The sequence below is a fragment of the Salvia splendens genome, chromosome 5, assembly GCF_004379255.2.
Source record: "Salvia splendens isolate huo1 chromosome 5, SspV2, whole genome shotgun sequence".
NCBI lineage: Eukaryota > Viridiplantae > Streptophyta > Magnoliopsida > Lamiales > Lamiaceae > Salvia > Salvia splendens.
Window position 1 is genome coordinate 222,408 of NC_056036.1, and position 12,640 is coordinate 235,047.

Consider the following 12,640-nt stretch of genomic DNA (forward strand, 5'->3'; position numbering starts at 1 on the left):
TACCGTTGCTCAACTTGAGGGGGAGTGTTGGAAAAATGAATTGTTGGAAAAAGGAATAATAAATGGCCGCCCATATTCATTCGAGTGTAGAGTCCCTAGTGTAGTTTAGTTCCAATACACATTTAGTGTTGTACTCAAAGGGACTCAAATCTCCCTATAAATATTAGGGAGATGATCTTTTCATATCAATGAGAAAAATATACGAGATATATTTCTTTCTACTTCCTACTCTCAATATGCCTTACCAACTTATCTATACCTCTCTCGATTACCATCTTTGATAATAATCATAATCATAATCATTAAAAGTAGAACACTAAAGAATGGTTTTTCGAATAAAATATTACAATTGCGTTCAAGTATTAAATATTTTAAGAAAATATAGAGCGTGCTTATTCACTCGGTTAACTTGTTAATGTTTATGATATTATTGGCTATTTACTTTCTTTTTTTTATAAATATTAATACTGTCTTTTAGTATATAAAAGTGTCCATCCATTATAATAGATTGGTTAATACTCTCAAGCTTTTACATAATACTCTATATAGCTAAAAAATTATAAAATGTGGTTAAAAATACAAAATCTCAATCCAAAGAGCTAAAAATACAGAAAATATTAGTCTACCTTGCTTACCAAAAAAACAACTAAAAAATAAAACAAACACAAATATTGATAAGGTGTCCTGTAAAACTATGCTATCAAAATTCCAACAGGGGCAAATACCTGTTAGCTTATGCTTTGGTAAGAATCAATGAATAAATCAAAATAATCTATATATACAGCAGAAGCACATGGTGCATATTCCTACAACTTGTAATCTTCATGTAAATAACTTTGATAATGCGTACCCTTGAGTGTCTTCTCGATCTCTCCCCAGTTTTCGACCTGCGAAGACAACGATCCTTTGTGTATCTTCACCTGTCGGCTACTCAGCTCCTGGAGAGGAACCCTCAGAAAGTTCTGAACGTCGACTAATTTCTGCAGCAAAAGGAGATAACTTGAGCTTAAAGATGCAAAACCAAAAGCAAAAGCTATATAGATTTTGTTAAAAATGTCTCTTACTGTTTGATTGTTTATTATATCCTCGTAGTAGAGGATGATATGGCGGGTGCTTTTAAAATACTCCATTGATTTATTAACGAGATCTTCCACTTGCCTCAGGTTCGGTATAAGCAAACTTGTGTTAACAACTGGCTTGTAACTGGCAAGTATCTCGGCCTGCACTGGTTATACACATTTTAGGACCTGCATTATGGAGAGAGAGAAAGAGGGGGGGGGGGGGGGGGGTGTGAGGAAAGGACCTCATGGGTTGAGTGAACATGAGACTTGTGAGTGCCATTCAGTAGCTTGGCGTTCTGGTCGAAAGAATTTGCTAGGATGGAAATCATACGACGCAGCAGATTCTGTCTAAAAAGAAAAATTGCTGAAACTCCTTTAGAGTTGAAGTATTCCACTATTTCTTCATGATGTTGCATTAGTCCCTGCAAAAAGATGTATAAGAATATCATCTAGAATAGAAGATATTGCAGTTTGTCAAAAACAATCTAAAGATAGTGTTAGTGTCTGCTAATAACTAATTTCTAAAGGCAGGAGAAAGCTACATTTTGTTTATAACAAAAACACAAAACAAATGTAGTTCCTGTTATTCTACAGAATCATATCTACATATGAGAGAGAGAGAGAGAGAGATTTATTGCAGGGAAACGAGGAAAATTTATCACTAGTATAGATGCAGGTGGTCTTCTCGTGATTTGCTTTTGAAAAGCAGCTCGTTTTGATTTTGCATTTAACGGGAAACTTTCACAATTGCGATCATCGCTTGCCAAACTACAAACTGGTATAAGCTTGGAATAACAATTACTACATCAAAAACAGATATCGTTCACAAATCATGCTCAGACAATGCTTGTTCAGTTGTAAAATAGTTATAGACAAGAGCTGCACTATTTAGACAGGTTCCCATGGTTATTTTTCTAGGTCAGCTAGTCATCAACATCTTCTATAGAAACTTTAAGTTTCTAGTTAAAAGAGAAGACGCACATGGCATCCCTCCAAATAACACAAGAAACCCGTGATAAATAAACGAAAAAGTTCTTCTCTGCAGCAAGGTGGTGGGTAGGTAAACAAACAGGTTTCAAGATACAAAGAAGCAAAGAAAGGTATTGCAGCCATTTTATTTCACATACAGATTACTGAAAGCACAAATGTGAATGGTTTCCGAAGATCGAGCTCTCACCTGGTTAAGCATCCATTTCAATCCAACTGCAGCTGTACACTCATTTTTTGATGCACTTGTAAACCAATCTAGATTATAAATCTTATCCAATGTTTCCACGATTGTGGACATGTTACTTCTTCGAACTTTAACTGAGAAAATCTCCCCATTGGAGCTAATGTTCATATGACTGTTCAGCAGCGTCTCAAACCATCCACTCCCAGACCTCTGCGTGGACAATATTGCAAAGTAACGTACTGGATTGCAAGCACATTCTTCCCTAATTAGTAACCAAACAATAATCAGCAAATCCAGCAGCAACCCAAACCCGTTTATCAGCTCTATACAAAGTCTAACCTGCTAAAAGTCTCTGGTTTGGGGAAATGTACATAGGGCTTCTCAGAGGGATCGATATCCGTTACATCACAAGGCCTCTCAGCCACCGAAAAGCTCAACAACCCCACAGTCGCGTGCCCGCCAATTTGCTTAAGACAGACTGCACATATGTAAACTCCACACACCAGCACGAACATCAAAACCAGCATCCTCAATGCCAGAGGATTTTTCTTAGGATGTTTCACAGTCAAGCTATCCTGAAACTCAAGAAAACATCACAGCAATAAGAAAAAGAACAGTTTTTCCAAGACTTACAAACCTAAACATTTATTCACAAATCTCTCAAAAGGGCATTCTTTTCTTAATAAAATGGCAAAAATTCTAATTGCAAGAAAGAATTATCTGTACATACAAGACTAGTACTTACTAACAAAACTCTCTAAATCACAGTAACTGAACGATAATCTTGGATTAAGCTCCAACAAATATGCCATCGAGCAACAACATTAGTAAGAGTAAGGATTTGAACAGTGAACCAAAAGGGCATTCTTTTCTTAATAAAATGACATGAATTCACATCACCATAAATCATAATCTGTACATACAAGACTGCAAATTCATATACTCCTTACTGACAATTCTCTCTAAAACCCAGTAAATGACACATAATCTTGGATTAAGCTCCACCGAAGATGCCACTGAGCAACAAAATCTTAGTGAGAGTAAGGATTTGTGCGGTGAACCAAAAATGCATTATTTTCCTAATAAATTGGCATAAATTCATTACTACTACCAGAAATCATTATCTGCACATTTACCTTACTAACAAAATTTTCTAAATCCCAGTAAATGACATATAATCTTGGATTAAGCTCCAATGAAGAAGTCATTGAGCAACAAAATCATAACCGAAAGGGTATATTCCTTCTTTATGAAATGATATTCAAATATATCAGCGTAAACAGGATAAAGTCCACTAATTTAAACAAAGTCTTAAAATTGCCCATTATACAGAATAATTAATGTAATAAAATCACAAACACGAGCTTCCATTTACAACTACGGTAGAAATTCACTGAACTCTCATAGTCCTGACACACCAAATCAAGAATCAACACTGATCTGTATAACCAAAACTACACATTATTAGGGCACAAATCAAGGAGCAAATCGTTAATTAAAACCGAGCTAACAATAAGAAATAAAATTAGGAGTATGAAAAGAAAAAAGGCGTGCCTTGGACCGGAAACAGAGATCGTCCGCCATTGCTAATTCCCAAAAGGTAAAGCTCGATTCACGTCTCCTTTACTCTTCTCCTCTTCACTATATCCATCGTTTCTCAACTGAAATTTTTTTGCATGCAACAATACGTGTATAGATATCTATTTACAGACGGAATAAACACAAAAAACATGATCTTTTTCTGCGGAGAACATCAAAATAATGAGAGACCGTTGTCTCGCCCTTCTTTCTATGTTAATCTCCTAGATTAAGGAATTGTTTTCAATCAGATTTGCGCCTCCCCAGACACACAGTCTCTCTCTCTCTAGACTATTTCTCTTTTCTCTCTCAAGCGTATTTCCCTTTGTGGGAAATGATATCGACTACAGACTTCCTGAACTAACTGACTGAAACGACGTCGTGCTGCTCACTTTGATTTTGTTATTCATTTTATGTTAGAATTTAATCATTACCAATCGTTCATACTACTACTAGCATTGGAATTTGGAAGTCAATTAAATTGTTGTTTATTTATAGCTCAAAAATCCTGTTCATAAGTTCAATCGAGTTTGCCTATGATACCAATTGATACACACGAGCTTTAATTGATTCTTTAATATTAACAAATCATGATTTTAAAAATATTGTAAAAATGCATATACCTAATCTATATTCGATTTCTTTTATGCATTATGTAATCCGATTTTAATAAATTAAAAGTGATTGTAAATTTTTTTCCTTCTTGTATGTTCCCGACTGTTAATGAAAATCAAATAATTTCACCATCATAATCGTTCTTTTATATTCATCTTGCCATTGGTCCAAGAAAGTTGAGTTATATTATTTCTCTTAAGTTTTCACAAGATAGATGAATTATTTTTTATTTTGGCAAAAACTTTATCTTCGCTTTTATTTTATTCTTTCTTCGTCTCTCTTACTTTCCTCTCTTCACCTTATCCTTTAATAAATTAATTTTATAAATCTCGTGTTAAAAAGAAATGCATCAACTACCTTGGAACGGAGCCAATGTATTGACCGATGGGGCATACACCTTCCTCAAATTTTTCTACATACATATAGTACATATCTATATTATTTGTTGATTTACACTATTTATTCAATAAATGTTCCTTCCTAAATTCTTCAAAATTTTCTCTATATATATTTGAGGCCTCTTGAGATTATTTATTGGTTCTGTCCGTGGGGTACTAACATGGAGTATTTCATTATGTAGACGTATATTTTAGCATGAGGCACACATACACACACTATTAGTAGTACACAGTATAATAGTATTTCATTTTAGGTCATAGTACCAAAAAACTTTTGATGATTCGTCTTTCACGTTATGGTGAATTGCAATTGCAATTGCAAAGTCTCGGCTTATAATTGCGAATCAAAAAAAAGTTTATGATTTAATTTGTAGAGCTTGAACGATAGTAATTTTTTATATAATTTGAATTCATTAATGCAATTCTATCTACTTACATTTAACAGAATATACTACTACTACTAGTACTACTATATAAAAATCCAAAACTATTCCACCCTCTTTCATTGTACTTTTCCAGCATTTCCAATGGCCTCAGCTACTAAAGAAATTGCCGCCGACATGTCGCCCTTCTTCCGCCTATTCACCGACGGCACAATCGAGAGGCTCTCTCCGCTGCTGGACATCCCTCCCTCTGACCACCCTGACGCCTCCGTCCGCTCCAAAGACGTCCTCACCGACACCGGCGTCTCCGTCCGCATCTTCGCGCCGCGCCACCAATCCCCGCCGCAGAAGCTCCCTCTCGTCGTGTACATACACGGCGGCGCCTTCTGCATCGGCTCCCCCAGCAGTCCCCCCTTCCACAATTTCATATCCAAACTAGTCGAGAAGGGCAATTTGATCGCGGTCTCCGTCGACTACCGATTGGCTCCCGAAAACCCCCTCCCCATCCCATTCGACGACTCCTGGACCGCGTTCCAGTGGATCGCTTCTCACGCCGACGGATCCGGCGCCGATCCTTGGCTGAACGACCTCGCCGACTTCCGCCGCGTGTTCGTCGGCGGGGAGAGCGCGGGGGCGACGATCGCGAACGACGTGGCGATTCGCGCCGGAGTGAGGCGATTCCGCGGATTGGAGGTTTTGGGGGTTTTCTTAGTTCACCCTTTCTTCGGTAACAACGAGGTGGACAAGGTGTATAAAGTCCTGTGCCCTGCGAGCAGCGCCCGCGACGACGATCCCCGACTCAATCCTGCGATCGATCCGCGGATCGGGGAGATGGCGGGGCGGCGCGTGATGTTCTTCGTTGCGGAGAAGGATCCGCTGAGGGATAGGGGAAGGGCTTACTACCAAGGGTTGAAGAAGAGCAAGTGGAGCGGAGAGGTAGAGATTATGGAGACGGAAGGAGAAGGGCATTGCTTTCATTTTTATAATCCGAACACTGATAAAGCTGCCGCCATAACCGACCGATTACTTGCTTTCTTCGTTGCCGCCTAATTTCATATCATATTAGAGGGATGTATGATTGCTTTGATTTGGGTTGATTTCATCGCTTCCATTTTGAACTCTTTATTCTTACTCTATTTTCATGGGGTTGAGTTTGTAATAATTTTGTTCTATAATCTAACAGTCTTATTTGGGGACCATTCAAACTACATATTGGATTCAACATGAGGAATTAGTACTAATAAAAACTCACACTCAATTACCCAGAAATGTCTGTTCCATTCAACAAATTAAGTATTGTTAAGTTTTGAGAAAGTGTATATACTTATAGCCAAGGATCATTGAACACCAACAAATTGCATTCTCAACCAATGGTTCGTTTTCCAGAGCATTCAGCAAGTAAAATGCCAGAGGTCAATGTTAACAAAAGATCCACTATTGTTCCCAGAAAGAAATAGCTGACACTAATTTGTTGATTTACTACATTCACATAATTAAGAGAAGGCAAATATATTTTGTCTTCTGTTTTATCCTTAATTCATCTCAAATTTATATGAGCACAGCTAAAACCAATTAGCAGCTTAACATTTTCAATTTTCTAACGGCATAAGAGGCGTGGAAGGGAATTGAAAGTTTAAACCTTAGGGAAGATTAAGACTAGCCTGTACTGTACAGACAGAGGTATCGCAGTTCACAAGTTTAACATCAGCCCCTAAATCCTGTAGATTCTGAGCAAAGTCGCACACAGTTGAACATGGAGCCACATCATCATTTTCTGAAAATAAAATGATAAAATTGCATGAATAAAAGAGTAAGAACTAAAGGGTCAATAAACATTTGTAAGACATTAAAAAGAAGACAAACAAAATAGAAGATCACTTCATTGGGAGAGCTGCAATTTGAAACCTACAACTGATGAATGCAGGGATTTCCAATACTCTGCACGTTGGGTACCAAAGCTTACCTAGTAATAAATAAAGCATCCAAACTTGAAGTAACACCTTTTGCAACTAACGATACTAGTTTTGACAATCCAGGCATTCTGAGAATGGAGCGGCGCAAAGCAAATCGAGCACCGAGGTCCTTAGTAAATTCAATAGGATCAGAATCATAGATCTGACCCGAGATGCAGTTTGCAAGAATTCTACTATCCTCCTAAACATAACAACAAAGACAATCACTAGTATAATGTTTTTTATCAACCAGTAACAATTAAATTAATTAAAAAACTACCAGGCTGAGCTCCATATCAGAACATCCTTCTATAAACTGCACCATAAAGAAGAGAGAATCTGTTATATCAAGAAAATGCACAGCATTCCTAAACATCATAGATTATAGGAATTCTAAGCATAAAGTAATACTGATGCTAAGTCTAACTAGTGTTTCATGTGATTTAAATTTTATAAAAGCAAGCTTTTGAACCACCGGAGAAGGATGCAAGAACAACAGGACATATTCCACACCTAAGTTCCTATGTGTAAAAAACAGAGAATAATCATCAAATGAGCAACAAAAGTACGAGAGGGAATAATACCCAAATGTACCTACTACTAAACAGAACACTAATTATGAAATGTATAAGCACGGCCATACTTCCACAGTCACAATCCAAATTCTTTTCATCTAATCATGCTAATACAGATTTGAGATACACACTCGGCAGTAAGAATAAGGGCATGCTTTTTTTTTCTTTAAAACTGCCAAAACTGAAGCTGTGTGAAGAAGAACATAGATAGATGATAGGTAATATGCAAAGCTTAACAAGCTCGCCAAGGACAGAAAACGCCAGTGATGTAGCTCTCTCTGGGATGAACCTGTAGAAATATAGCAGACAGTATCAAAGGCTAATACCGGGCACATATCAAATAAAACAAACATGGAGAAACTATCTACTCCTATATCAGCAATTTCATTGCCTGGTTCAAAATTATGTTTGCTTAAAATCTCATGAGGATATACCACATAAATTTGGTACTAGAATCAATCTGGTTATAAAATTCAAAAGCACTAGTCAGAAGGCTTTAGAATTCTATAATCACCAATCAGTCATTCTACTGTACACTCGAATGCTCAAGCCAATCAGCCATTCAAGCATTAGTCAGAAACTAGCAACTTCTTTCGCAGTTGTACCCGAGCTAATTAAGCTGTAAATTTATCTGAGTTACAAGTTTCAAACCTTACCTTTTAATGTTCGGGCTTTGGCTAGCTCATATCACTAATAAATCATTGAACTAGGGCATTAAAATATGGGGTTGTCTAGTCTTTTCGATTTCGAGTTAGTTTTATCAAATTGCAACCTAATTAGGCTGTAAATTGATCAAGCTACAAGTTTTCAACCTTACCTAAAAATCGATGATAATTAACATAGTATTTTTTATTTTTAAGAACCATATATTATCCTAACAATAAAAACCTTTATTTTCTTGCAATAATCAACAGTTCATGGTTGGGATTTATTGCAATCAAATGATAGGTATGAATGAATTCTACTCTTATTTTTCATTTACGAGGAGATATAAATAAGCAATTTTTCATGTGTATTTTAGAACATTATGTTTTATTTATTTACAATTCATAATTTGTTTAATTATTGATCATAATAATACAATTAATATGTTAAGTATTTAGGAGTCGAATCTATAAGAAGACATATTAGTAGTACTTTTTATTGTAAATGAGTGACTTTTAATTCTAATTTGCAACTGAAAGTACTCCTTAGTATTGTAACTGAATCATGCTTATCAAAATAAAAAATTGAAAAAAGCAAGGAAAAGTCAATGGTAGTGTATAAAAGAAGGTAGCAGCTCGTAGATTGTACTAGTATAAAGGACAAAAAACTATTGTGGTCCAATTACCCAATCCCACTTTTTATATTGAAAAACCAGAATATCACTCCTACTACTATCAGTACAATGCGAATTAATCGGTTCCCTTAATAATTTTTGATAGTGGATGCCACAAAATCAAGAATCTAGAATTAGAAGAAAGTGATTTTGCATACGCCCATGCATCATCATAATCAGTGATCAAATAAAAAAAATGTGTGTGTTTAGTTGAAATCAAGAAACACAACCAACCTTCTTTTTGAACATTCATTCTTATTGTAATTTAATTCAATAAGAATAAAATTGAAATGCATCAGATCCAAAGCACGTGCCGACCATTCCTTCCCGGCACACGTCTACACTTGTTGTCTAGTTATCTAGGCACTTTTTTCTTATGCTTCCTCTTTTTCCTTTTCCAGAAAAAAAAAGAAACTGAAAAGAATCTTATCATAATCATGAGTGATATTTTCACTTGAATTTTGATCTATACAATGAAATAAATTTTGAGGAGAAAAACTAGTCAGGATCCTTATTGGAAATGAATACTCATGGAATACAACCCAAGAAAATCTGACCAATCCATGATTTTATTCAATTATTTAGTCGATTAATTAAATAAAATACTCACAAAACTAATTGAGAGGTGAAATGTTTTCTATTTTCTGTGTTGTACTATGAAAACTATTCTCTTATCCAAAATTATAAGTAGGATCACTTATGACTTTGAATTTTATGCTAAAATACATGACAAATGAGTAATCAAATGTACAGTACAAAAGACGACTTTTAGTAAAAATACAAAAGTTCAGTTGATATCATATTGTTGTAGACTAAAACGGCATATGTTCTTTGAAAATAAGATGTTTTTGATAATATGAAAAATGTATATTTGCTCAATGCATAAACTGATAAACAAATAATCTAAATTGCTTTCTTATAGTAGTAGTTCTAATTCATATATATCTCTGCTAAAATCTCTGTCTTTATTTTATTACTTAAAAGTATGTTACATTATAGCATATAGGTTGTATGTGGTAGTATAATACAGTAGTAAGATCACATTGAAAATAATATAGAAACAAGGGAAATAATGCAGCCAGAGCTACACAGAGAGAATAAGGGGAGATAGTTTTCAAACATGTGCAACTATTTCTTTAATTACAACTCCAGAGAGAAAAAGAGAGAGAGAGAGAGAGAGAGAGAGAGAGTATGTGCAACTTTTTCTTTAATTGCAAGCCCTCATGTTTTGATGTACCTTCATAAGAAAAGCTGAGGAAGAGCCCACAATTATGCTTTTTGATGATTTCTGAAATGGTTCCTAAATTTGAATTTTTTTTTATAGTGTATATTTCTTACAAGGGGAGGAAATGGAAGCAGAAGCTCCTAGCTACTTCAATAGTTTTGTAAATTCACCTCACAATTGAAAAAAAATTAACATGACAATCATTCTCGTGGTTATATAGGGAATCGAGTCATTTAGGATAATCGAAAATAAAAATTGTCCATCAACATATAATTATTTTAATTAAGTGGATGCATATGAGAATCATTTTACCATAGTTACCCTTTGTAATGTGTAGTTTCATAATAAGAGATGTTGATTTCAATTTTTAGAGCGTTATTTAGATTTTTAATTAGTTGTATTAGATTCGTGTCATTATTTTTTAATGTTGTAAATTCGAATCAATAAAGTTTTGTGATGGAGTACGTACTAAACAAGCCCAACAGCAGTAAAGCCCATCTGCCTAAAGCCCAAGAAAGAGTATCAGTTCGGCATGACTAAAGAGTATCAGTCCGGCATGACTAAAGAGTTCAGTTCGGCACAACCAAAGAGTTCGGCCCCAGCCTACAGCTCGGTAAAAGCCAACCAATCAAACTCTGCTCTCAGGTCGGCATCAAGCTCTACTCTCAGATCGGCAAAAGCTGCTCGGCCATAATTCAGCAGTTCGGTCTCAGTATTCGACCGAACTAGGAGATAGTGGACTCATACAGGATTTCCACCTCCACCACCCACGATCTATTTAGTGGTGTCAAGCAGTCATTAACTCATGCAGGATAGTGGACCCATGCAAGATCGCCACGATCTCCACGACATCCACTACCTAGTAAATGGCTGCATGCCACGATCTAGGTTCAATGTATAAATAGAACCTAGATCAGATAGATAGGGTTAAGTTCTAAATACATTCTCTCGATCTCTAGAGATAAAATACAAAATAGCAAGTATGTATTGTAAGCTGTAGAAAACAGATCAAGCAATACAACTCTGCCCTCTTTTCTTCCCGTGGACGTAGATTTACCTCAGTAAATCGAACCACGTAAATTCTCTGTGTCGTGATCTGCATTTTCCTGCATTCTTCACCATCAGAAATTCGCGGATTCATCACTGGCGCCGTCTGTGGGAAACGAAGAACAAAATTTGTGATAAAGCGAATTTTTGACCCTTTTTCCACCCCAAAAAAATGCATACCAGATCACATACCACCCGTAATACCGTTCGTGATAACCGTGAGGAAGCTAGTCCAGCTCGCAGGTCTGAAAAACGGCCTCGGGAGACATCTACCTCCGGTTCTCACGAAGAAGGAACAAGCCACTCCAGGAGTCATCGCACCGAGTCTTCCCAGCAGCCCGATTTAAATGAAGCTGTCAAGCTGTTCTTGGCCGAGAAGCAGGAGGAGTTCTTAACCTTCCTGCAGAAGAGCCAATGATGGAGTACGTACTAAACAAGCCCAACAGCAGTAAAGCCCATCTGCCTAAAGCCCAAGAAAGAGTATCAGTTCGGCATGACTAAAGAGTATCAGTCCGGCATGACTAAAGAGTTCAGTTCGGCACAACCAAAGAGTTCGGCCCCAGCCTACAGCTCGGTAAAAGCCAACCAATCAAACTCTGCTCTCAGGTCGGCATCAAGCTCTACTCTCAGATCGGCAAAAGCTGCTCGGCCATAATTCAGCAGTTCGGTCTCAGTATTCGACCGAACTAGGAGATAGTGGACTCATACAGGATTTCCACCTCCACCACCCACGATCTATTTAGTGGTGTCAAGCAGTCATTAACTCATGCAGGATAGTGGACCCATGCAAGATCGCCACGATCTCCACGACATCCACTACCTAGTAAATGGCTGCATGCCACGATCTAGGTTCAATGTATAAATAGAACCTAGATCAGATAGATAGGGTTAAGTTCTAAATACATTCTCTCGATCTCTAGAGATAAAATACAAAATAGCAAGTATGTATTGTAAGCTGTAGAAAACAGATCAAGCAATACAACTCTGCCCTCTTTTCTTCCCGTGGACGTAGATTTACCTCAGTAAATCGAACCACGTAAATTCTCTGTGTCGTGATCTGCATTTTCCTGCATTCTTCACCATCAGAAATTCGCGGATTCATCACTGGCGCCGTCTGTGGGAAACGAAGAACAAAATTTGTGATAAAGCGAATTTTTGACCCTTTTTCCACCCCAAAAAAATGCATACCAGATCACATACCACCCGTAATACCGTTCGTGATAACCGTGAGGAAGCTAGTCCAGCTCGCAGGTCTGAAAAACGGCCTCGGGAGACATCTACCTCCGGTTCTCACGAAGAAGGAACAAGCCACTC

General features: G+C 36.9%; 3 protein-coding genes across 4 annotated transcripts; 1 reads left to right on the top strand and 2 right to left on the bottom strand.

The window, feature by feature from the left end:
* Nucleotides 1-527: 527 nt before the first annotated feature.
* Nucleotides 528-4,147, bottom strand: LOC121802303. The gene is made up of 6 exons (XM_042201941.1): nt 3,790-4,147; nt 2,575-2,810; nt 2,239-2,497; nt 1,304-1,483; nt 1,065-1,220; nt 528-980 (listed from the first exon to the last, which is right to left on the bottom strand). Exons 1-6 carry the CDS (start codon nt 3,817-3,819, stop codon nt 807-809), a joined length of 1,035 nt encoding a protein of 344 aa, XP_042057875.1. The 5' UTR covers nt 3,820-4,147; the 3' UTR covers nt 528-806.
* A 1,206-nt stretch (nt 4,148-5,353) lies between these two features.
* On the top strand, nt 5,354-6,259 carry LOC121802424 (probable carboxylesterase 2). Its single transcript, XM_042202097.1, has one exon. The coding sequence runs from the start codon at nt 5,354-5,356 to the stop codon at nt 6,257-6,259; it is 906 nt and encodes a 301-aa protein (XP_042058031.1).
* Nucleotides 6,260-6,622: 363 nt separating this feature from the next.
* On the bottom strand, nt 6,623-8,358 carry LOC121803311. Of its 2 annotated transcripts, none has more exons than XM_042202990.1 (4): nt 7,868-8,358; nt 7,442-7,477; nt 7,173-7,363; nt 6,623-6,983 (listed from the first exon to the last, which is right to left on the bottom strand). In XM_042202990.1, exons 1-4 carry the CDS (start codon nt 8,087-8,089, stop codon nt 6,977-6,979), a joined length of 456 nt encoding a protein of 151 aa, XP_042058924.1. In that variant the 5' UTR covers nt 8,090-8,358; the 3' UTR covers nt 6,623-6,976. The 2 variants fall into 2 exon arrangements, with proteins under 2 accessions (XP_042058924.1, XP_042058925.1); XM_042202991.1 differs by having other exon boundaries at nt 7,805-8,358.
* Nucleotides 8,359-12,640: the final 4,282 nt, after the last annotated feature.

Excerpts from the sequence above, each read along its gene's own strand:
- LOC121802303 (XM_042201941.1), bottom strand. The coding sequence starts at position 3,819 with ATGGCGGACGATCTCTGTTTCCGGTCCAAG. Across the intron at positions 2,498-2,574 it reads AAACCAGAGACTTTTAGCAG|GGAAGAATGTGCTTGCAATC; the intron begins GTTAGACTTTGT and ends GTTACTAATTAG. Across the intron at positions 1,484-2,238 it reads TGAAATGGATGCTTAACCAG|GGACTAATGCAACATCATGA; the intron begins GTGAGAGCTCGA and ends ATCTTTTTGCAG.
- LOC121802424 (XM_042202097.1), top strand. The coding sequence starts at position 5,354 with ATGGCCTCAGCTACTAAAGAAATTGCCGCCGACATGTCGCCCTTCTTC.
- LOC121803311 (XM_042202990.1), bottom strand. The coding sequence starts at position 8,089 with ATGTTTGTTTTATTTGATATGTGCCCGGTATTAGCCTTTGATACTGTC. Across the intron at positions 7,478-7,867 it reads GCCCTTATTCTTACTGCCGA|TTTATAGAAGGATGTTCTGA; the intron begins GTGTGTATCTCA and ends TTTATGGTGCAG. Across the intron at positions 7,364-7,441 it reads CTGATATGGAGCTCAGCCTG|GAGGATAGTAGAATTCTTGC; the intron begins GTAGTTTTTTAA and ends TGTTATGTTTAG.